Source organism: Mus caroli, unplaced genomic scaffold (genome assembly GCF_978045245.1).
Source record: "Mus caroli unplaced genomic scaffold, Mus_caroli_1 scaffold_6, whole genome shotgun sequence".
Classification (NCBI taxonomy): Eukaryota; Metazoa; Chordata; class Mammalia; order Rodentia; family Muridae; genus Mus; species Mus caroli.
Window position 1 is genome coordinate 50711871 of NW_028227261.1, and position 25118 is coordinate 50736988.

The window sequence follows — 25118 nt, forward strand, 5'->3', positions numbered from 1 at the left end:
GACTTATAGATAGTTTTGAACCACCCTGTGCATGTTGGGAGTTGAATGTGGGTCCCTTCATACTAGGAAGAGCCACTAGTGCTCTTAACCACTGAGCCATCTCTCTAGCACCACAGATTTATTTGAAATCAGCACCTGGCCCAGAGCCTAATAAGGAAATTCAGACGTGTTAGCCATTCTTGAGCTATGAAGTTGTTGTTGGTCTTTGTCCATGTTCTGGATCTATAACTGAATACCTGACAAGGTTACTTACCTAGGAGTTCGATTTAGAACTCATGGGTCTAGAGGTCAGGTAGTTTAAACACCTGGCATAGGTAAGAGTCCACATTGCACCATCACTTGGCAGAACAATCAAAAGGCAAGCGGGTACACAGAAGGGAAAGAATGAATGCATCCACTGTCACTTATGAGAGCCTGCCCCCCCCAGACTACAATATTGACACTAGAATTTCACCATGAGTTCATCTTCAGGGGATGAATTACAGTCAGAGCATGGCAGTGACATTGTTACTGTGTGCCTTCCAACTTCCCAGCCTTCCCAGCCTTCCCAGCCTTCCCAGCCTTCCCAGCCTTGCAGCTTCTGAACGTAATCTTAACGGTTCTCTCATCTGTAAAGTGGGGATAAGAAGAAGACCTATATCACAGGGTTCTGCAGCTGGCCAGTACAGAGACATTGCTCAAACAGAAGGGAAATCACTAACATTATGTCCTGCCCGCAGTGGCTGATGTTTCGGCTGTAGACCCGAAGCCTCAGCCATCATGTCTCCTCCCCCAACCTGTCCAGTTTTTCAATCAAGGTCATTCATTTCTGTCTCCAGAGCTTCATCCAGTTTGGGAGGGTCTGTTTTTCCCATTTGTCAAGGTCACTTTGGATTCTCATCACTATCTTTCAAAGTGTTAACAACTCTGTCTGAATCAGTGTGTGTTCTCCATCATCCCTGCCCCTGATGGATGCCAGATAACAGTGACCCTGGAAAGGCCCTTCCAGCAAGAGTGTAGTTCATCTGACCCTTCATTGATCATCCTCTTCCATCAGGGTCCTTGGGCCAGCTGACCACCACTAACACACAACTTAGAACAAGCCACAAGGGTAGAATTAATTACTGCTTCCCTGGCTCTTCCTCCTGCCCTCCTGCCTTCCTTATTCATTCATCCCTTTAGCTCTCTATTAAATAAACATCTGTTAAACACACTTAACATGGGAGGCACTGTCCAGATACCAACATGATTAATAAGTATTCTCGCTCATCAGGGGGCCCAGAGAAGGCAGTGGGTTTCTCTTTGTTATAATCACCTGATTATAGTCATGGATGATTTACTTTCTGGGTAGCCAAATGAGTGGCCACCCAAAGTGACTAATGATTTAAATTTTCATTCACTGTACCTAGAATCAACCAAAGTATTTGATTTTAATAAAATATATTTACATGTAGTAACATCTAATATTTGTAAAGCAAATATACAATCACATCTGGTATTCAAATTAATCTCTGTAATAGTTTCATGAGGAATTGTGTTATTATTTCCTCTAATTTTTTAGAGAGAAATCTGAGGCCCAAAGAGCTTAAGTAAACACTGTAACGTGACTCAGTGCTGATCCAAGGTCTTCTGAATTAGAGTTTGTATATCTTCCAAATATGTATCCCTTTTCCCATACAGCGATACATTCTTCCATTCATTCTGATGTTATACAACACCATAGACACGGTGGTAAGGCCAACGAACAGTTACTGGGCATCTGCTGAGAGGTTGACACGGGGCTAATAAATTAAAATTCATTATTTCAGTTAATGAGAAGGCATTTGTAAAAAGTAAGATAAAATGTATAGTTTACAAAGGCCTGATGTTCAGAAATGTCCAATAATTTCCCCAGTGTCTTGCATCTATCTCAAAGATGTATATCTATGTATCACTGGAATCAGGTGTCAGTCTTGGAAACTGTAATCTTAACCAGCAATTCTATTGTGTCTCAAAGATGTTGTATCCCCCAGGCTTTGCAAACTTCAGAATATAACCTATTAGTGGATTGTCAAAGAAATTTACTAGAATAGCATTAAATTATGACCAACACATTAAAATATGGTACGATGCAGAATCGTATGTGTCACTCAGAATATAATAAGTAAGTACTAAAACTTTATTTAGCTGAATGTGTGGAGGCTGGATCCCAATGCAAAATGTATTTCTTACTTTTACAGATAGCCAAAAGACTATTAAAAATTCTGCCTTAGTATGCTGTGCTCCATTGATTATTCACATCTACCAAACCATACTAATAAGGGAAAATCACCAATAGCCACAAAAGAGGCACCAGGAAGTATATTAGTTGACACTCTCCAAAGAAAGATAATCAGTACTATATATTTATCTAGAACTTTGTACAAAATATATACTATTAATGGGATTTGCTATAAGGGATAAACTCACAAATGAGTCATCCCCAAATGTTTTGCTAGCAAGCTGGGGGCCCAGGACAGCCATAGAGACTGTAAATCTGCACTGAGCACCTGTGATTTCTGGTACATAGAGGTGAAAGAGCCAGATCCCTGCCCTAGAGCACTGTGCTGTTATCTGGAGGTCCCTATAACACCATTCTAGGGTAGAAACAGACACAAGCAAAAGTACAAAGGAGAGACCAACCCATTTTTTTTCCTACCTTTTCCAGTTTTCAGCCTCTGATGACATTCAAACCTTCAGGGAGTCGCATGGGAGTGGCTGAAACAAGTAGGAAGGGTGAATGTTAGCAGGCCAGCGTCCAGGCTTGCTTCATGCTAGATTCAGTTGAGGAGGCCGTGGCCCTGTATGGGTTATGTTAGGAAGAGTAATGACAACAGTGGCCAGGAATGAAGTCATTGTGGGCTTCAAAAGCCAGAGAAAATATCCAACTACAAAAGGCATAAAAAGATGAGCACTAACCTGGAGGGTCCCTGGTGCTGGGAAAGACCGTCAGTATGCATATAAGTGTGCATTGGTCTTGTCCATACTTCATTGAACCTCCATCTAGGTTGCAGTGATATACTGAGACACATTCATCCCTGAACATTCTCACATTCTCTTTGGGATTCTGCAGTCCCTCTCAGTCCTTCCTTGCCTATCTGATGCATACTCAACCTTAGGTTTCTGTCTAGCTCATATAAGACTTCTAAACAATCATTCTATCTCTCCATTTCTGGGCTGGATACCTATCTTTAAGAGCTTCAGTGGCCTTTAGACCTAAATATATGTTTCACTCTATAGCATGTACCTCTTTCCAGATGGGTTCCATTGTTTGGTAAATTTGCAGAGTCCTGCCCAAGGATGGAGGCTAAAGCCCACTGCAGATCAGAATCCTAACTTGACACGCATTCTTTGGAGCTTTCCTTGTTCTCTGCAGAGTTGCATGTTTTCCTAAGGGGTAGTCACAGCTCCTTTGGACAGTGAGAAGGGTGAGGGAGACAGAAACGTGATTGTGAAGAGTCCTATATTCATGGCTAAGCAGTCTGGAATGGCCCAGCAGGTCTTTTGCTGTGCCCGCTAACCAACCAGTCACCCTGAACAGACAGTAGCTGGATTCTAACAAGCTCCAGGCTTTATCCCCCAGTTACCATGACAACCAGGCTTCACAGTGATGGATGGTATTGATTGACTGACAGACTCCTGGTGTCTTGGCTCCATCCCCATTCCCCTTAAGTCATTTGCATACACATGGAATTGAGAGTCACTCAGTGCCATCCTCTGACTTTGTCCTGATTTTTGAATTTCCACTTCTAATATCATTGAAAATAGCTTCACACTTAAAGGAAAAATCTTAGGTGGTATCATAATTCTTCCCACCCTTAGCTTTTCAGGCAATATAACAGGAGGACATGGGCTTTGGGTACCTTGGTTTATCCTCCCTGAATGCTTACTTATCTGTAATCTGGGTGTTGCTTGTACTGGCTTCACTCACCCATGTCCTAGCAGATTATAGCACTAAAGTGTTGATGCAGAGAACCTATCATCACAAACTTACCTGCAGCCTACAGTCTAAGATCTTTCATATTGAGACTCAGGAATTCAGAGCCTTAGGAACCTGCAGCACTTCCCAAAACAGTAATAAGTGGCAGTATTTGGCCTTGAATAACATTTCTGTGAGCTGTTAACATAACATCTCACCATAGCCCCAGGAGGGGACTGTACTATAGTCACCTTCTAGGTAGACAAACTGAAGCATGGTGAAGTCAAGCAATTGTCCAGACAGAAATGGGATTTCAGCTAATGGAGTCTCCCCTTCAGAGGCTGGCCTCCTACACATTGCTCCTTCTCATGGCCAGTATCATCATGCAAAAGTGCAAAAGCAGAGAATCTAAAGGTCATCTCTCATCAGCTGGGCAGAAGGCTGGAATGCAGTCCTAATATTACCGTTGTGAGTACACCACATGGCTACCACTCCCTGAGTTTCCTTGTGTAATGAGGACATCACTGGAGGGCAGCCTTTGCAAGGTCCTTTGGGGGACCACCATTGATCCTAATGATATGTGATGAGTGCTTCTCTGCCTAGCATCACTGGCATGATGACATAGGCACATGTAGATTTGAGTAAGCACATCTAGCTTTCAAAGACCTGATTCTTGAGTTGCTAGTCACGAAACTGGAGTGAGTGAGGCAACCACAGGAGCGAAGGCACGTCGGATACTTCATCGTGCTGCACACTCTTTTCAGAGTCTCACTAATAGAAACATTATTCCCATCTTCAAGACCAGAGAACCGAGGCACAAAGGGGTTAAATAAATTAGAGTCACACTACCAGTTAACAGCTTCAGACTACATTCTTGGTCGCCAGACTCACCCTCCTCTAGTAAGCTCATATGGTCACATCCTCCACGCCCCGAACATAGTTGGAATGAGATGATGATGATGATGATACAAAGCAAAGGAAACCACTTTTTTAAAACACCAAGATTTAACCATGATTATGACAAAGCTCTGGTTTGCATCTTTTTTTTAAAAGAGCACACAAAACTCCCTCCCCCCCCCCCCAGATTCACACAACTCCCAAGAATACATGTGGTTCCTCAAATGCTTTAGTGGTATTGTCTAGAAATGGTAGAGCTAGCTGGAACCTGAGCACTCCTGAGGGCATGGAACATGCATGGCTCTGTGCTGGACCTTGCCTAACCAAACAGTAGCTTCTGGTCTAATTGAAAAAAATGGGCTAAGAAATAAAAAAAATTCAAGGATGTGCTAAACACTGTGCTGGAGGGAAGCACAGAGGTTCCATGGAGATCCCTAGGAAGTGGGGAAAACCTAGCTAGAGAAGAGCAGGAAGAGGCTCAATGAATAGAGAAGAAGGCTATCTGGCCACAAGGAGTAAAAGAACCCAGATGTCCCTCAACCGAGGAAAGGATACAGAAATTATGGTACATTTACACAATGGAGTACTACTCAGCTATTAAAAAGAATGAATTTATGAAATTCCTAGCCAAATGGATGGACCTGGAGGGCATCATCTTGAGTGAAGTAACACAATCACAAAAGAACTCACACAATATGTATTCATTGATAAGTGGATATTAGCCCAAAACTTAGGATACCCAAGATATAAGATACAATTTGATAAACGCATGAAACTCAAGAAGAATGAAGACCAAAGTGTGGACACTATGCACCTTCTTAGAATTGGGAACAAAACACCCAGGGAAGGAGTTACAGAGACAAAGTTCGTAGCTGTGATGAAAGGATGGACCATTTAGAGACTGCCGTATCCAGGGATCCATCCCATAATCAGCTTCTAAACGCTGACACCATTGCATACACTAGCAAGATTTTGCTGAAAGGACCCAAATATAGCTGTCTCTTGTGAGACGATGCCGGGGCCTAGCAAACACAGGAGTGGATGTTCACAGTCAGCTATTGGATGTATCACAGGGCTCCCAATGGAGAAGCTAGAGAAAGTACCCAAGGAGCTAAAGGGATCTGCAACCCTATTGTTGGAACAACATGATGTACTAACCAGAACCCCGGAGCTCTTGTCTCTAGCTGCATATGTATCGAAAGATGGCCTAGTCGGCCATCAATGGAAAGAGAGGCCCATTGGACTTGCAAACTTTATATGCCCCAATATAGGGGAATGCCAGGGCCAAAAGAATGGGAATGGGTGGGTAGGGAAGTGGGGGGCGCTATGGGGGACTTTTGGGATAGCATTGGAAATGTAATTGAGGAAAATATGTAATAAAAATATTAAAAATCAAAAAAAAAACAAAAATAAAGTTTATGCAGAATAAAAAAAAAAAATAAAAAAAAAAATAAAAGAGACAAAGGCAGACGGTACTCACACCCGCCAGTGGTTAGCAAGAAACATGAATTTAAACAGATGAATGGAAGCATGACAAGGACAGGTTGGATAGGCAGCACACCTCTGCCAGTCCAGCCACAAACTAAGCATTTGTCTTCCCCACTGCGATGGCAGGGACAGACACTAAGACTCTCTTTTCCCTTCGGAGAGACTGTTTGTGCAGGCAACCAGTGTAGCAGAGCGACACAGCAGATAGATCATAGTCGCCGAGTGGCATTTGTTTGTCGGGGAGAGAGAAATAATGCATCACACCTGTTTTCCACGTCATACCTTTAATCTGAGGAACAACAGAGCCTCTCTGTGTTTCTGCACCTCAGACGTCAAGCTGCCTACTTCTACTTCAGAGCCCCGTGGAATGGGTAGTACTCATGCTGAGGCAGGAGGACAGCTCTCTCACACCTGTACCTCTGCCATGCCAAACAGGAAAGCAGACAGTAGACGTGGTGGCCAGAGACATATTCTTTGAGTTCCTGGACTGCCAAGCAGACCTTCCTTCAAGCAGCCCTTCTTGACACCAGGCTAGAGTGAGATGCAAACCCCCCCCCAGGGGGGGATAGTTCCAACTTTTTCAAATCTAGAATTTATGTCAACCTTTCTGAGTACTTGCTGTCTTGTCACTGGGAACATGAGCCCTCCACATGGTAGGGCTCTCATGTAGACATCTTTCTGCTGCCTACAGCCTACATTTTTTTTCCTGAAATGTAATCTGCTTTTTGATCCGCTTGCATCCAGAATCCTCTTTTTGACCCCTAAGGCAGACTGCTCTGGCCTGCTACACATTATCAGAGCTCTCCTCTGTCCGTTTACCTGTCTTCCCACTCTAACTGTCCTTGATCCCCTTTATTCCCAAGACACCTGTGTGTGCTCTGAAACAGTGTTATGTGCTTATCAAAGTTGCCCCAACTGCTCTCTTGAAGCATTATGGTCTGATCGTAACATGTCAGAATCTCAGCAGGAGAAGACCGCAGGTCTTCCACTCTTCTTGCCTCCTTGCTGACCCCTGAGAAGCAGGCAGCCAGCCCCTCATTGGTCCTCCTCATGAGGAGAGTTCTCTGAGGCAGCTCATCTCTGGCTGGCTTCTGATCATCATGATGTATCTCTCTTGGGGAGTCTAAAGACACCTTTCTGAAGCCTCTGTTCATCTGATGCAAGTTCTTAGCCCTGTAGCCACACACTCAAGCCTTTTAAAAATCCCCTAGGGTTCCTCCCACTCAGCACGCGCCCCCAGAGAGTTGTCTGGCAGTGTTGCTGCTCAACCGAGGAGAGCTCTCCATGCTTTCAGATAAACATTCCCTGTTACAAAGATTATGGCTTTGAATGTGGCTCACAGGGTTAAAATACTTGCTACAGAAGCCAGAGAATTGGCGCTCAGAACCCAAGTAAATGCCATGAGCATGATGGGAAGGCAGGGATGAAGGTCTTGTCATATATTGCTTCCTACTATCATGATAAAGACCATGATAAAAATCAACCTGACTTACATGCTTCTCCATCACAGTCCATAGGGAAGGAACTCAGGGCGAGAAATTGGAGGCAGGAACTGAAGCCCAGCCTGGAGAGGGCTAGCACTCACTGGCTTTCTTACCATTGCTTACCAGGTTGAATTCTTCCATAACTTAGGAACACCTTCCCTGTGGTAGCACCACTCTAAGTGGGCTGAGTCCTCCCACACCAGTCATTTATCAAGGAGACCCCTGCAGACATGCCTGTAAGCAATCTGACGGCAGCAGCAGCTCAGCTGAGCTGCCTCTTCCGAGGCCAGGCATGCAGACACAGGCCTTTGATCCCAGCACTCCTGAAGTAGAGTCTGATGTATACCTGTGAGTCTGGGGACAGCCTAGTCTACATAGGGACTTTTAGGACAGCTAGGGCTACATAGTGAGACACTGTCTCAAAAATTACTTACTTACTCAATTAATTAATTAATTTTGAAAAGAAAAAAAGGGGTTCCATCTTCCTAGATGACCACAGGTTGTGTCAAGTAGACAAAAACAACAAAACAAAACAAAACAAAACAAGAAAACCTAATACTAATTAGGCCCCACATCAGTGAGCTATGGGTTTGATTGAAAGATCTACCCTCAAAGATAGATTATCGAAGACTCCCTAAGTTCCTTTGCATCTACTTTGAGCCTCTATACACATATGTACATACATGAACAAGCAGGTATGCACACATACACACACGCACACACACACACACACAGAGAGAGAGAGAGAGAGAGAGAGAGAGAGAGAGAAGACAAAATCTTCTATTGTTACAAGAACACTAAGGACCTAAGGACATCCACTTCCTTAGCATTTTAAGTCTATAGCACAATCTTATTAATGACAAGAGCAGAGCTGTACAGAGATATAACTGAGATTTTATGCCTATTGATTGGCAGCTCTCCCTTTCCCCATCCTCCCAGACATGGAAACCATTAAGATCTCCTTTACTTTTAATGGTTGCACTATGTAGATACCTCATGTAAGGGGGGGCATGTAGCCTTGTCCTTCTGAGCCTGGCCTCCTTCAGTCGACACACTGTCCCGATGCCCATCCGCTGTCTTAAGTTGCAGGACTTTCTTCTTAAGGCATTTTAATGGATAAGCAGTGTTTCCAGGATGAAATGTATTACTCAGGGTTGAAATCAGAGTCTAGATCTCTCTAACCTGGGAGGGGAGCATGGACTTACCCCATGTAGTTTTCTAGATATCATTTTCATCTGGCTTCATCGCCCAGATAACCTGGGAGTAACCAGAACTTCAGGCCATGTCTGCTCAGCTCTCCACATTCCTCAGGGTGTGCTCCTATGGTTGGTATTTTGTCCCCAGGGTAAACTGTCACAAGTTTCCCAAGTGAGTCTCATTTTTCTCAGACTCTGAATCCATTCAATCTCCTGAAGGGTTTCTGAATCCTGATTATTAACCAAAAAGCCCTGCTCTGCCCCACCCCACCCCACCCAGCCCCACCCAGCCCCGCCCTGCCCCAGCTTTCCCAGCTTTTTTTCCGTTCTTATTCTGAGTAGATGCAATGAGGCTGACTACTGTTTCCCTATGTAAGGCCTCTCTGCTGCGGAGGCACTGACTGAGGCAGTATGTGCCACAGTGCACTGGTGTAAACTACCAGACACCTTCTGCGGACCCGTCGTGTTCCAGACTCACCACCTGAGAACCATCTGCGGCCCTCGCTTTTTGAAAATACAGATTTCTAATTTCTCATAAATATAGACTCGGAATGAAAGGAAATGGGCCCCAGGAGTCTACCTTTTAATCCACAGTTGGGTATGGGGAGGAGACATGAGCTCACAAAATTCAGAATTCAAAGGCTTCAAGCCAATTTGAGTTTGATCTGTCCCAAGTCCAAGGCCTCCTGCGGACCATGATGTGACGGGGTAGAGGTAGAACATGGGCAGAGGGTTCTATAGATCAGGCTGCCTGCCTAGGCCATACTGGTTCTCCACAACAGCCTTACACCTTACTCTGTTCTCTGCACTATATCTCTCTGCCTCTTTCCACCCATCCCTCTGGATATGTTCTTTCTTCCCATGTTAGTTTCAGCTCCCGCATTTGAATGCAGGTTTGAGCTCCTCTATGGCACCCAGCTCATTGGCCTGGATGTCTCAGTGGGCTCTGTATGGCTACCTCCGTTGGTAGCATCTCCCACAACTTCTTTTGAGAGCCTTCTCATTGGCTCTGCTGCATTTCAACAAGCAACAAGCAACTCTCTGATATAGATTTGCTTCAGCTGGTACATGCGTGTCTCTCTCTCTCTCTCTCTCTCTCTCTCTCTCTCTCTCTCTCACACACACACACACACACACACAACCTTATAAGGACTAGTTAATCAGAGTCACATCTGACACACAAGAGTTTTAACCCAAGATAGTTACATTGCCAGCACATGATGGGCCAGGATAGTACACAGCAGGTGCCTACTACATTTTTTTCTCTCAGAGGACAGGATGCTTTAGTCTGATACAATAACTGGGGATGGGGAAGATGCTGCAGGCTTCTGAGTCAGACAGTCATTCACGTGAATCTCAGCTTCCCTGACTTCAGCCTCATGGCCTCAGGTGAGACAATTAACCTTTATGAACCATATGCATCCTGACTATAAATGAGAAGTGTGTGCTGGGTGTCTGAAGACTCTTTAGCTCTCAGAATCTATGATTCTCTGAGTCATGGTCCTCCCTTACTGGCTAGTATCTTATTTTGGGCCCCTCAGAAAGCAAAGCCACTGCAGACAAGTGTCATGGCTCAAACCAAGCTAGAATTCTCTTCTGCAAGCACTTTCTGGCACTGGGTCTGCAGATCCTTTAAAAGCACAGTTGCTCCGCAGCGCTCTTCAGCCCGGATGCATCAGGCAGTGCTCTGAAGGGTTCAGTAGCACTCCACCATTCGCTGACGAATTCACTCTAACTTCTGCCTCTGAATCCTTTCCATCCACTTTTATTTATCACCACTGAAATATTTTTTTTAATTAAAACAATTAAATATGCTCAATCTTCCTCAACTAGTTATGCCCTAGAAACTGTCAGTGCTTCCATGGAAACAGCAGAAGTCCTTTACGTGGTGCCGAGTGGGCTACTCAGAGCATCTCTTCCTCCAGGTGTTTGCTTCCAGCTCCAGAGATGTGCAGAAACTGATATTCCTAGTGTCTCAGAGGGCTTCTGCTGATACATGTCTGGGGGGAGAACAACCCCCTTCTTTTCCACAAATGAGAAACCGAGGCCAGTGGGATTGTGGCCTCTTTTCAGAGTTCTCAGATGTCAATGGTTGGGATTTGAAGTTGTAAGTTTCCTTCCACTCCCTTCCCATGGGACTACAACATTTGTTCACTGAATGTCTTTCATTTATCAGCCATTTCTTCTGGGGAAAAAAAATGACTGAACTTCTGATTAAAAAGATCAATGACAAAGATGACTAGTAATACACAACTAGAGGGAGTGAGGTGTATTCGGTTCCAAAAACACATCATGAAGCAAATGCTATTTGAACGGGAGCTTGGATAGACTTTAGAAAGGGTGAAGGGAGGGAAGATAGCATTTACACTGGAGGACATACTGTGCAAAATGGGGCAAAGCCCAGGGCTGAATGGAGATGGGTGAACTAGAACACTTGCTTCAAGGATACTCAGAGGAGAATGGCAAAGGAAAACCAAGGAGAATCTAGAGTCACTGTACCCATTCCCCACTCCCCAATTTCTACAGGTGTTTGGATGGCCATCCACAGGAGAGAAAAGTGACTATTTCAAAGAGTCCTCTCTGCCTCCAAAGCTTTTCCTAGTCTGAGCTGGTTGCACCATGGCAGCTGTCCTTTTTAATCCCAGTACTTTGTTTCTGTCTTCCTGCTATAGGTACTACCGTGGAAGAAGTCCAACAATGCATTGGCGGTGGCATTGGCTTGGGATTTAAGGATAGTACAATTGAAGGAGTAGGTTTATCAGGAGGGTTTTGTGACGACTCTGGAGATGGCGACCGTGGTAAGTGTTTATCAGTGGGTCTTCCCAAGAGTGAAGCCTGACTTTCCTTGGGGCACATCATTCAGGCAACGACCCTCTTCCTCCAGCAGATTCCATTTCAAGTTCCCCAAGCCATAATTTATGTATAATATCTCTGTTTTGGGTCCCCCTGCCTACACAAAAGTCATCTTCAAAACATTCAGCTGTCTAAGGATGCTTCCTAGATTCCAGGAAGACATGGGGTGAGACGGGAGGTATGGATAGCATGTCTTGTCATCTCATCAGGAAGTGGTGCTGAGGGAGTAAGCAAGTCTCTTGGGAGAAGAATTTATGACTCCCAAGTCCAAGCTCAAAGAATAATGACCAGTGAAAGAAAGTACGTGGGTAGTGAACATTTTGTGAACGCATCAGTGTGGGTGTTCATTCATTCATTCATTCATTCATTCATGTGCTTACTCACTCACTCACCTGTCAAATACAAATCAAGTTTTATTTTTTCAGGTGAGGGACAAAGAAAGGATTATGAAGACAGCTGATGAAGTAGTAAATGAAGTGCATACTGAATCAGCTTAAGTAATACACATGGCCTAGGTTATTTATGTCTTGAGTATTGAGCCAAATTACCTATTTCTGATGACCTCTTAGGCTCCCTCCTTGACCTGGCAAATGCTTACTCTGTCAACAACTAATTTTTCTTCCCAACTGGTCTCATCAAACTGCTTTCTTCTCAGTATCTGCACTGAGAGCTGTGGTGACATTTATCAGAGCAGCTGCAATATTTGGCAGGGAGAAAGAGAGAGAGAGAGAGAGAGAGAGAGAGAGAGAGAGCGAGAGCAAGAACAAGAACAAGAACAAGAGAGAAAAGGAGAGAGGGAGTGGGGGAGAGAGGGAGAGAGGTGGAGAGAGAGAATAAAAGAGCCAGCATGCACCAGGTTAAACTCCTGATCCATGAATGGACAAGTGGATGAACAACCATTGACCTTCCAAGCCATTTATCACCCATGTTGGGGTGGGTTGGTCTCTCCAAGTCTGCTCCACTCACAGGTTTCTGTCCATTCCATCCTGCTGGTTATCAACTACCATAGAAGAATGGGCTAACTCTAAGGTGAACAGATGAACACTACTACCTATCTCCTCAGTAAAACTTGCCATACAGCCCTTTGGTTTGGGGGGAAGAAAGCTAACACTGTCGTTCTTTTGATAGACATAAGGAAGAAAATCTCAGGAGTGGAGGACATAATTTCTCGGGTGCAAGGTGGAAGTTCTGTCTGGGGCAGTGTCTTGACACACAACAGCAGTGCCATTACATATCAGTCCTGGGGGAGATCGTTAAAGTATAACCCTGTTGTTATCGATTTTGAGGTAAGTCTTTTCGCAGTTGAAGAAACCCTACGTCCATAAGAAATGAAAGTGAAGCCGAGCAGATCATTTTGTATTTCTTATTATGAGCCCATCAAAGAACAAGATTAAATGTAACGGCACACTGAACTGGTCCCCTTGCCCAAACCTGCCTGGAGAGAAGATGTGACTTTAATCCAGACCCACAGGACAGCTGGAGTCAGAACCTTAGGTCTGTTCAGGGTCTGGTTGACCACAGCTAGCCTGGACCCTTTGCAGGGTTAGACATGAAACAGCATCTTACATTTTTGCATGAACTAATCGAAAGATCCCATCTGGTAAATTAGGAGGTTATGACTTCTTTCAAAAGCTGTAGTTTATGAACAGCAATGTAATTCACATGTTACATAACACTATAACAGAATGATTTGATATAGTTTTAAACAGAAGAAAAGAGAAAGAATTAGAAACTGTAGCACCAGAATGAATATGAAAAAAGTCACTTCTAAGTGTGTCAATGTGACAAATGTACTCAGTCCCTAGTCATGATCGATTCTTGTGGTGATCGTGGTCATCGAAATGCAAAAGAACACCAGACTTTCACAATTGCTCCCCCATAGGAAGAACACATGGTGGAGTCTATTGCAATACAAGAGTGGTTCTTATTCCTTCAGTCCACACGGCCACCATGAAAATTAGAGAAAGGTTCACTTTGTATCCTTGGCTGTTAACCATATGTCCTTTCTTACCACCTAGTTTACCCTCTCTTGATTCCCTTTAAAGGTATTTGTGCTTTACCACATCCACAGCTATTTACACACACAAACACACACACACACACACACACACACATGTCTAGGATCTACCTAGCAGGGAGCACATGCTTTCTGGAACAGGCTACCTCTCTTAATATTACAATTTCCATATTCATCTATCTCCCTGCAAACTTAACTTTTTTAACAGCTGAGTAATATTCCATTGTGCCGAGTACCATGTTTTTGTTAAAGGGCAGACAATAAATACTGAACAGATTAGGCATCAAGCCCAGAAACACTAAATGACTTGCTTAGGGCTAGATAGTGTCCAGGTGACAGTGCCTAGATTTCAGGCCCATGGACCATGTGTTTAGCTCTTATTTGCCTGTGCCCTAGCACTTTCCTTAGAACTGATTCTTAGCCACAGGGCAGGGTGGTTTTGTGGCAATATTGCCAGGTCAGTGGGATTTAGTGGGTTAAGCCAGGGACCCCACTGAGCAATCCACATGGCACACACCTCCCCACGCCCCTGCCAGGCAAGAATCCTCTGACCTGACATGAAACAAAGCTGAAAAAGAAACTGGCTTTGTTCCTAACCTCACAAACTGGATTATTCTAGCTGTCAAGCTACATTTGTTAATATACAGGATAGTCCTTTAAAAACAGCTGTTTGTTTGAAACTTTTAAGAAAAATATTATTGCTCTCCTAACTATTGTCACCATATTTGTGCCCATTTTTACATGTATGTAAGCATAGAGATAGTATCTATTTAAACCAGTAGATATTTTTAAAACACCTAAACCTGAAACTCTATTTTTTTTTTTTTTTTTTTTTTTTTTTTTTTTTTTTTTTTTTTTTTTTTTTTTTTTTTAATATTTTTATTACATAATTTCCTCAATTACATTTCCAATACTATCCCAAAAGTCCCCCATAGCGCCCCCCACTTCCCTGCCCACCCATTCCCATTCTTTTGGCCCTGGCATTCCCCTATATTGGGGCATATAAAGTTTGCAAGTCCAATGGGCCTCTCTTTCCATTGATGGCCGACTAGGCCATCTTTCGATACATATGCAGCTAGAGACAAGAGCTCCAGGGTTCCGGTTAGTACATCATGTTGTTCCAACAATAGGGTTGCAGATCCCTTTAGCTCCTTGGGTACTTTCTCTAGCTTCTCCGTTGGGAGCCCTGTGATACATCCAATAGCTGACTGTGAACATCCACTCCTGTGTTTGCTAGGCCCCGGCATCGTCTCACAAGAGACAGCTATATTAGGGTCCTTTCAGCAAGATCTTGCTAGTGTATGCAATGGTGTCAGCGTTTAGAAGCTGATTATGGGACGGATCCCTGGATACAGCAGTCTCTAAATGGTCCATCCTTTCATCACAGCTACGAACTTTGTCTCTGTAGCTCCTTCCCTGGGTGTTTTGTTCCCAATTCTAAGAAGGTGCACAGTGTCCACACTTTGGTCTTCATTCTTCTTGAGTTTCATGCGTTTATCAAATTGTATCTTATATCTTGGGTATCCTAAGTTTTGGGCTAATATCCACTTATCAATGAATACATATTGTGTGAGTTCTTTTGTGATTGTGTTACTTCACTCAAGATGATGCCCTCCAGGTCCATCCATTTGGCTAGGAATTTCATAAATTCATTCTTTTTAATAGCTGAGTAGTACTCCATTGTATAAATGTACCACATTTTCTGTATCCATTCCTCTGTTGAGGGACATCTGGGTTCTTTCCAGCTTCTGGCTATTATAAATAGGGCTGCTATGAACATAGTGGAGCATGTGTCCTTTTTACCGGTTGGGACATCTTCTGGATATATGCCCAGGAGAGGTATTGCTGGATCCTCCGGTAGTACTATGTCCAATTTTCTGAGGAACCGCCAGACTGATTTCCAGAGTGGTTGTACAAGCTTGCAATCCCACCAACAATGGAGGAGTGTTCCTCTTTCTCCACATCCTCGCCAGCATCTGCTGTCACCTGAATTTTTGATCTTAGCCATTCTGACTGGTGTGAGGTGGAATCTCAGGGTTGTTTTGATTTGCATTTCCCTGATGATTAAGGATGTTGAACATTTTTTCAGGTGCTTCTCTGCCATTCGGTATTCCTCAGGTGAGAATTCTTTGTTCAGTTCTGAGCCCCATTTTTTAATGGGGTTATTTGACTTTCTGGAGTCCACCTTCTTGAGTTCTTTATATATATTGGATATTAGTCCCTTATCTGATTTAGGATAGGTGAAGATCCTTTCCCAATCTGTTGGTGGTTTTTTTGTCTTATTGATGGTGTCTTTAGCCTTGCAGAAGCTTTGTAGTTTCATGAGGTCCCACTTGTCAATTCTCGATCTTACAGCACAAGCCATTACTGTTCTATTCAGGAATTTTTCCCCTGTGCCCATATCTTCAAGGCTTTTCCCCACTTTCTCCTCTATAAGTTTCAGTGTCTCTGGTTTTATGTGAAGTTCCTTGATCCACTTAGACTTGACCTTAGTACAAGGAGATAGGAATGGATCGATTCGCATTCTTCTACATGTTAACAACCAGTTGTGCCAGCACCATTTGTTGAAAATGCTGTCTTTCTTCCACTGGATGTTTTTAGCTCCCTTGTCGAAGATCAAGTGACCATAGGTGTGTGGGTTCATTTCTGGGTCTTCAATTCTATTCCATTGGTCTATTTGTCTGTCACTATACCAGTACCATGCAGTTTTTATCACAATTGCTCTGTAGTAGAGCTTTAGGTCCGGCATGGTGATTCCACCAGAGGTTCTTTTATCCTTGAGAAGAGTTTTTGCTATCCTAGGTTTTTTGTTATTCCAGATGAATTTGCAGATTGCACTTTCTAATTCGTTGAAGAATTGATTTGGAATTTTGATGGGGATTGCATTGAATCTGTAGATTGCTTTTGGCAAGATAGCCATTTTTACAATGTTGATCCTGCCAATCCATGAGCATGGGAGATCTTTCCATCTTCTGAGATCTTCTATAATTTCTTTCTTCAGAGACTTGAAGTTTTTATTATACAGATCTTTCACTTCCTTAGTTAGAGTCACGCCAAGATATTTTATATTATTTGTGACTATTGAGAAGGGTGTTGTTTCCCTAATTTCTTTCTCAGCCTGTTTATTCTTTGTGTAGAGAAAGGCCATTGATTTGTTTGAGTTAATTTTATATCCAGCTACTTCACCGAAGCTGTTTATCAGGCTTAGGAGTTCTCTGGTGGAATTTTTAGGGTCACTTATATATACTATCATATCATCTGCAAACAGTGATATTTTGACTTCCTCTTTTCCAATTTGTATCCCTTTGATCTCCTTTTGTTGTCGAATTGCTCTGGCTAGGACTTCAAGTACAATGTTGAATAGGTATGGAGAAAGTGGACAGCCTTGTCTAGTCCCTGATTTTAGAGGGATTGCTTCAAGCTTCTCACCATTTACTTTGATGTTGGCTACTGGTTTGCTGTAGATTGCTTTTATCATGTTTAGGTATGGGCCTTGAATTCCTGATCTTTCCAAGACTTTTATCATGAATGGGTGTTGGATCTTGTCAAATGCTTTTTCCGCATCTAAGGAGATGACCATGTGGTTTTTATCTTTGAGTTTGTTTATATACTGGATTACGTTGATGGATTTCCGTATATTGAACCATCCCTGCATCCCTGGGATGAAACCTACTTGGTCAGGATGGATGATTGTTTTGATGTGTTCTTGGATTCGGTTAGCAAGAACTTTATTGAGGATTTTTGCATCAATATTCATAAGGGATATTGGTCTGAAGTTTTCTATCTTTGTTGGGTCTTTTTGTGGTTTAGGTATCAGAGTAATTGTGGCTTCATAGAATGAGTTGGGTAGAGTACCTTCTGTTTCTATTTTGTGGAATAGTTTGTGAAGAACTGGGATTAGATCTTCTTTGAAGGTCTGATAGAACTCTGCACTAAACCCATCTGGTCCTGGGCTTTTTTTAGTTGGGAGACTATTAATGACTGCTTCTATTTCTTTGGGGGATATAGGGCTGTTTAGATCATTAACCTGATCTTGATTCAACTTTGGTACCTGGTATCTGTCTAGGAACTTGTCCATTTCATCCAGGTTCTCCAGTTTTGTTGAGTATAGCCTTTGGTAGAAGGATCTGATGGTGTTTTGGATGTCTTCAGGATCTGTTGTTATGTCTCCTTTTTCATTTCTGATTTTGTTAATTAGGATGCTTTCCCTGTGCCCTCTAGTGAGTCTGGCTAAGGGTTTATCTATCTTGTTGATTTTCTCAAAGAACCAGCTCCTTGATTGGTTGATTCTTTGAATAGTTTTTCTTGTTTCCACTTGGTTGATTTCACCCCTGAGTTTGATTATTTCCTGCCGTCTACTCCTCTTGGGTGAATTTGCTTCCTTTTGTTCTAGTGCTTTTAGGTGTGTTGTCAAGCTGCTAATGTGTGCTCTCTCTAGTTTCCTTTTGGAGGCACTCAGAGCTATGAGTTTTCCTCTTAAAAATGCTTTCATTGCGTCCCATAAGTTTGGGTATGTTGTGGCTTCATTTTCATTGAACTCTAAAAAGTCCTTAATTTCTTTCTTTATTCCTTCCTTGACCAAGGTATCATTGAGAAGAGTGTTGTTCAGTTTCCACGTGAAGGTTGGCTTTCTATTATTTATTTTGTTATTGAAGATCAGCCTTAGTCCATGGTGATCTGATAGGATGCATGGGACAATTTCAATATTTTTATATCTGTTGAGGCCTGTTTTGTGTCCAATTATGTGGTCAATTTTGGAGAAGGTACCATGAGGTGCTGAGAAGAAGGTATATCCTTTTGTTTTAGGATAGAATGTTCTGTAGATATCTGCCAGATCCATTTGATTCATAATTTCTCTTAGTTTCACTGTGTCCCTGTTTAGTTTCTGTTTCCATGATCTGTCCATTGGTGAAAGTGGTGTGTTGAAGTCTCCCACTATTATTGTATGAGGTGCAATGTGTGCTTTGAGATTTACTAAAGTTTCTTTAATGAATGTGGCTGCCTTTGTATTTGGAGCATAGATATTCAGGATTGATAGTTCCTCTTGGAGGATTTTACCTTTGATGAGTATGAAGTGTCCCTCCCTGTCTTTTTTAATGACTTTGGGTTGGAAGTCAATCTTATCAGATATTAGAATGGCTACTCCAGCTTGTTTCTTCATGCCATTTGCTTGGAGAATTGTTTTCCAGCCTTTCATTCTGAGGTAGTGTCTATCCTTTTCTCTGAGATGAGTTTCCTGTAAGCAGCAAAATGTTGGGTCTTGTTTGTGTAGCCAGTTTGTTAGTCTATGTCTTTTTATCGGGGAGTTGAGTCCATTGATATTAAGAGATATTAAGGAAAAGAAATTGGTGTTTCCTGTTATTTTTGATGTTAAAGTTGGCATTTTGTTCTTGTGGCTGTCTTCTTTTAGGTTTGTTGAGGGATTACCTTCTTGTTGTTTCTAGGGCGTGGTTCCTGTCCTTGTATTGGTTTTTTTCTGTTATTATCCTTTGAAGGGCTGGATTCGTGGAGAGATAATGTGTGAATTTGGTTTTGTCGTGGAATACTTTGGTTTCTCCATCTATGTTAATTGAGAGTTTGGCTGGGTATAGTAGCCTGGGCTGGAATTTGTGTTCTTTTAGTGTCTGTATAACATCTGTCCAGGATCTTCTGGCTTTCATAGTCTCTGGTGAAAAATCTGGTGTAATTCTGATAGGCTTGCCTTTATATGTTACTTGGCCTTTTTCTCTTACTGCTTTTAGTATTCTATCTTTATTTAGAGCATTTGTTGCTCTGATTATTATGTGTCGGGAGGTATTTCTTTTCTGATCCAGTCTATTTGGAGTTCTGTAGGCTTCTTGTATGTTCATGGGCATCTCTTTCTTTAGATTTGGGAAGTTTTCTTCTATAATTTTGTTGAAGATGTTTGCTGGTCCTTTGAGTTGAAAATCTTCATTCTCATCCACTCCTATTATCCGTAGGTTTGGTCTTCTCATTATGTCCTGTATTTCTTGGATGTTTTGAGTTAGGATCTTTTTGCATTTTCCATTTTCCTTGATTGTTGTGCCGATGTTCTCTATGGAATCTTCTGCACCTGAGATTCTCTCTTCCATCTCTTGTATTCTGTTGCTGATGCTTGCATCTATGGTTCCAGATTTCTTTCCTAGGGTTTCTATCTCCAGTGTTGCCTCATTTTGGGTTTTCTTTATTGTGTCTACTTCCCTTTTTAGGTCTAGTATGGTTTTGTTCATTTCCATCATCTGTTTGGATGTGTTTTCCTGTTTTTCTGTAAGGACTTCTACCTGTTTGATTATGTTATCATGTTTTTCTTTAAGGATTTGTAACTCTTTAGCAGTGTTCTCCTGCAATTCTTTAAGGGATTTTTGTGCTTCCTCTTTATTGTCTTCTTCCTTTTTAGCAGTGTTCTCCTGCATTTCTTTAAGTGTGTTATTAACGTCCTTCTTGAAGTCCTCTATCATCATCAGGAGATATGCTTTTAAATCCGTGTCTAGCTTTTCCGGTGTGTTGGGGTGCCCTGGACTGGGTGAAGTGGGGGTGCTGGGTTCTGATGATGGTGAGTGGTCTTGGTTTCTGTTAGTAAGATTATTACGTTTACCTTTCGCCATCTGGTAATCTCTGGGGTTAGTTGTTATCGTTGTCACTATTTAAAGATTGGAGCAGAAGCTGTGTTCCACTCACCAGCAGTCCCAAAATCCTGAGGCGGGGGTCGTGGGTAGCTGGCGGGTGTCAGGCAACCCTGCGCTCCCGCTACCCTGGCGCTGATCCGGCCGGGTGAGGCCTGTGGCCCTACTCAGGCTGGTTTCTGCTTCCCTAACTAATGCAGTCTCAGGTCCCGCGCAATTGGATTGGAGCAGAAGCTGTGCTCCCCTCACCAGAAGTCTTAAGATCCTGTGGCGGGTGTTGTGGGCAGTTGGCGAGTGTCAGCAGACCCTGCGCCCCAGCTGCTCAGGTGCTTTTCTGACCGGAAGAGGGTTGTGGCCCTGTGTGGGCCGGATTTCTCTCTCCCCAACCAGAGCAGTCTCAGGTCCCGCGTGATTGGACTGGAGCAGAAGCTGTGTTCCACTCACCAGCAGTCCCAAAATCCTGCGGCGGGGGTCGTGGGTAGCTGGCGGGTGTCAGGCAACCCTGCGCTCCCGCTACCCTGGCGCTGATCCGGCCGGGTGAGGCCTGTGGCCCTACTCAGGCCGGTTTCTGCTTCCCTAATTAATGCAGTCTCAGGTCCCGCGCAATTGGATTGGAGCAGAAGCTCTGTTCCACTCACCAGCAGTCCCAAAATCCTGCGGCGGGGGTCGTGGGTAGCTGGCGGGTGTCAGGCAACCCTGCGCTCCCGCTACCCCGGCGCTGATCCAGCCGGATGAGGCCTGTGGTCCTACTCAGGCCGGTTTCTGCTTCCCTAACTAATGCAGTCTCAGGTCCCGCGTGATTGGGTTGGAGCAGAAGCTGTGCTCCCCTCACCAGAAGTCTTAAGATCCTGTGGCGGGTGTTGTGGGCAGTTGGCGAGTGTCAGCAGACCCTGCGCCCCAGCTGCTCAGGTGCTTTTCTGACCGGAAGAGGGTTGTGGCCCTGTGTGGGCCGGATTTCTCTCTCCCCAACCAGAGCAGTCTCAGGTCCCGCGTGATTGGACTGGAGCAGAAGCTGTGTTCCACTCACCAGCAGTCCCAAAATCCTGCGGCGGGGGGTCGTGGGTAGCTGGCGGGTGTCAGGCAACCCTGCGCTCCCGCTACCCTGGCGCTGATCCGGCCGGGTGAGGCCTGTGGCCCTACTCAGGCCGGTTTCTGCTTCCCTAACTAATGCAGTCTCAGGTCCCGCGCGATTGGATTGGAGCAGAAGCTGTGCTCCCCTCACCAGAAGTCTTAAGATCCTGTGGCGGGTGTTGTGGGCAGTTGGCGAGTGTCCGAAACTCTATTTTAACACACTGCTTTCTACTAAGAAAAAAAAGGTCAGATGGATTAACCTTGATTTTATTTCTTCTCCAGTAAGTAAGGGACCATTTTCACGCACCTGTAATTCACACAGGGTCTGAAAATTGCTATCATTCAAGCTATTAGTGATTTGGGCAAAAACTGTAAAATTGGTATTAGGAGAATACACACACACACACACACAGACACACACGCTTTCATAGTTAAGATGGGAACTTTGTGTTTGTTCTGATCAACAGCACCAAGGAGAAGGTGGGGTCAAAATTTGAAGACTGAAACTCTTTGGAACAACAAGCTTGGGGTTGGGAAGGCAAGAAAGGGGAGGAGTTTGGATCTCGGTTCATTCACCCTTTCTGGGTGAAACCTGGGTCAATTTCTTCACTTTCAGCCCAGGTATGTAACATAGCAAAGAGTGATAGGTTCTAAAATTAGAGAGGGTATATGCAGGAAATCTTAGATGCAGAAACAAATCCACACTACTAAAGGACCAGCATAGAAGCCTGTGGAAAGCAAAAGACAGCTATGTCCCATGAACTCCTTAACATCCTTATTGCTTCACAACCCTCACATCTCTCTGAGAAGTGTATCGCTCTGAGGAATCAATACACTGAATCATGAAGCTAGTTTTATGCTTTAAAAGGAGAGAGAGAGAGAGAGAGAGAGAGAGAGAGAGAGAGAGAGAGAGAGAGAGAAGATAAGCATGCCAGTTAAAATAATTTAACATCCAAAGTAGAAATGATGTCAGCATTATTATTTATAGCAGGTACTTAGATGAAGTGAATCCATGGGTCATATTGTTTTATATGCTTTGTGTTAAGTATGTGATATATATATATATAAAACTATGTATATATATATATATATATATATATATATATATATATATATATATACAAGCTGCTTCAGTCCTTGCCTGACTCTGTTTACTTAGCTATAAAATGGCATAAGATCACTGATAGTAAGTTTTAAGCTCTAAAATTCTAAGATCCTATTTTCTCTATCCTTCTGTCTTCCTAAAAGCAGCCAGCCCTCCTCAGAAGCATTTCCTGAGGGTCATGAGGGCAGGGGAGAGACTTGAGTTGAGCCTGCTTCAAGGTTAAAGGGAAGCTGCCCTGTGGGGCTGGCCTTGCCTGGAGATAAGAGTCTTCTTTAACCAGGACCCTGGCAGCCCAGTTCCATACTCATGTCCTAGCAATGGGCCCAATTTCCTGACCTTCCAGTAAGTGATGTCATTTGACCTCAGCTCCAGCCAATCCTTGCCTGCCATGTCTGAAGGCCTCTAAAATGACTTCAGACCACTGACAAAGGTCTGTTTGCTATGAGTCTTTCTGTCCACATTACCAGGATAACCTGTCAAAGGTCTATGAATTGCCTGCCCTTGACTTCTGACTGACCCACGGTGGCTCTATCAGACTTAGGCAAATTGTCCTTTGGACCCTCAGGTTCCTGGCCTGTAAAATGAGAGCCCTGTTTAAAATGGTCACTGTATGATTTTCTTCAAATGCAGAGCATTGTAAAGGTGCTATAGATAACAGGAAGTAATGCGACTAGAAGAGCACAGCCTCCCCTCCCCCTCCCCTCTGTGTGTGTGTGTGTGTGTGTGTGTGTGTTACAGTCATCCCTGAAAATGTGTTTGGAGGTCAGAGGTTACTGCCAAGTATTTTTCCTCTTATTTTTTTGAGGTAGGGTCTATCACAGAAGTTGGATCTTTGTGATGACTGGCCAGCAAGTCCCCAGGATAACCTTGTCTCTGTCTCCCACTGCTGAGGTTACAGGAGCTGGCTGCTGTAGCTGGCTTTCTGCATGGGTGTTAGGGATTCAAATCTGGGTCTTTGTGCTTATTCAGCAAACACTACCACTCAGTCATCTTCCCAGCATCCTTCCCTGTTTTTGCTAATAGCATTTCTAATGAGAATGGCGTTGTATATTATTCTGTCTTTTACACTGTAACCTTACACTCACTTTGGGTCATGAGGGTTCTAGAGTGGGTACCATTCCCTGGTTTAGAGGGAAACCTGTGTCTCTCAGCTACACAGCTAGGCAGCAAGCCACACTCACTTCTCTTCACTTTTTTCTAAGTCATGAGGTTTTGCCACGTGTCATCTCCCAGGGTCTTCACAGTAAAAGCAGAAGGTGGGGTGTTGGTTTCCATTTTCAGGTGAAGAAGGAAGATGCATAGGTCCCATGACAAAGACCCCACAGCTGGAAGCAAGAGAATGATGGTCCTCTTTCTAATATCCCTACTGCTTCTCAGTCTAAGGTAGTTTTACCCCTAAGGTGTTTATTAGCAATGGCACCGGACAGGTTTGGTTTTCAGCATAAGGGGGTCGCTGGCATCTAGTGTGCAGCATCCACTGCCACTGCTACACAGCCCGTCACACACACTGCACCATTGATTTCAGTCAACAGTACGCAGGCTGGGGAACCCTGGTTACATCACATGGAAATGACCCTCCTCCACCCACATATCAACATCTTTAAGGGAACTGCTTCCAAAGACAAAGGAACTCCCTTAGTCAGTGCCTGTGTTTAAAAAGGTGACAGACAAAACCAGAAAGCATGCCTGAATACAAAGAACTAGACCTATTACATACTTCTGGCTTCCTTGAGTTCTGCAGGCAACAAGCGAGTTGGCCCAGGTAGCTTCTAGATAGCCCTTCTTACTCTGGAGTTAGGAGAGCATCATTTTCAGAGGGATTGGAAACCATGTTCAGAATGGCTCTTGCAAAGAACACTCGTGTGGTTCTGAGCTGGTCACACGGATACTCTGAGCCCCCAGTTCCTCGTCTCTGAGTCGAATGCTTATAGCCCGTTCATAGAATGGCTGTGGGGATCTCGAAGGACACAGGAAATCCAGGCATCTGCTCTCTGTCGCAGGCCTTTCAGAAGCTTCATAGCCAGTTGTTGAGCTATGAGAAGGTAGGCAGAGCCAAAAGGAGGAACCACGTGATACTCTTGTACCTACAGATGCAGCCTATCTACCAGCTACTGCGGCACACAAACTTGGGACCTCTGGAGACGAAACGACAGAACCTGCGACGGGCTTTGGACCAGTACCTGATGGAATTTAATGTCTGTCGTTGTGGGCCCTGCTTCAACAATGGGGAGCCTATACTCGACGGCACCAACTGCCGGTGTCAGTGTAGTATGGGCCGGCAGGGCCTGGCCTGTGAACACACGGTGCTAGAGGGGCTCAAAGGTAAGACTCACGCAGTCCACTCTGCCCTAGCCTGGCATGGACCCCAGGGGCCAGTACACAGAAGGAACCTTTGGGATTTCTAACCTCTGTTTCTGGGTGCTCTCATTGTCTGCTCTAGAAATCCACAGTCAAGAGTTTTATAGTTC

At 43.9% G+C, this 25118-nt stretch overlaps 1 protein-coding gene across 3 annotated transcripts in view; it reads left to right on the plus strand.

Moving 5' to 3' along the window:
* The window catches only part of C8a (complement C8 alpha chain), a 62431-nt gene that overhangs the window by 31125 nt on the left and 6188 nt on the right, over window positions 1-25118 (plus strand). For all 3 annotated transcript variants that reach the window (XM_085839127.1, XM_085839126.1, XM_021159829.3), the window contains exons 8-10: window positions 11654-11779; window positions 12963-13120; window positions 24741-24972. In XM_085839127.1, coding sequence (XP_085695253.1) covers window positions 11654-11779; window positions 12963-13120; window positions 24741-24972 — 516 coding nt within the window. The remainder of the gene's footprint in view (window positions 1-11653; window positions 11780-12962; window positions 13121-24740; window positions 24973-25118) is intronic.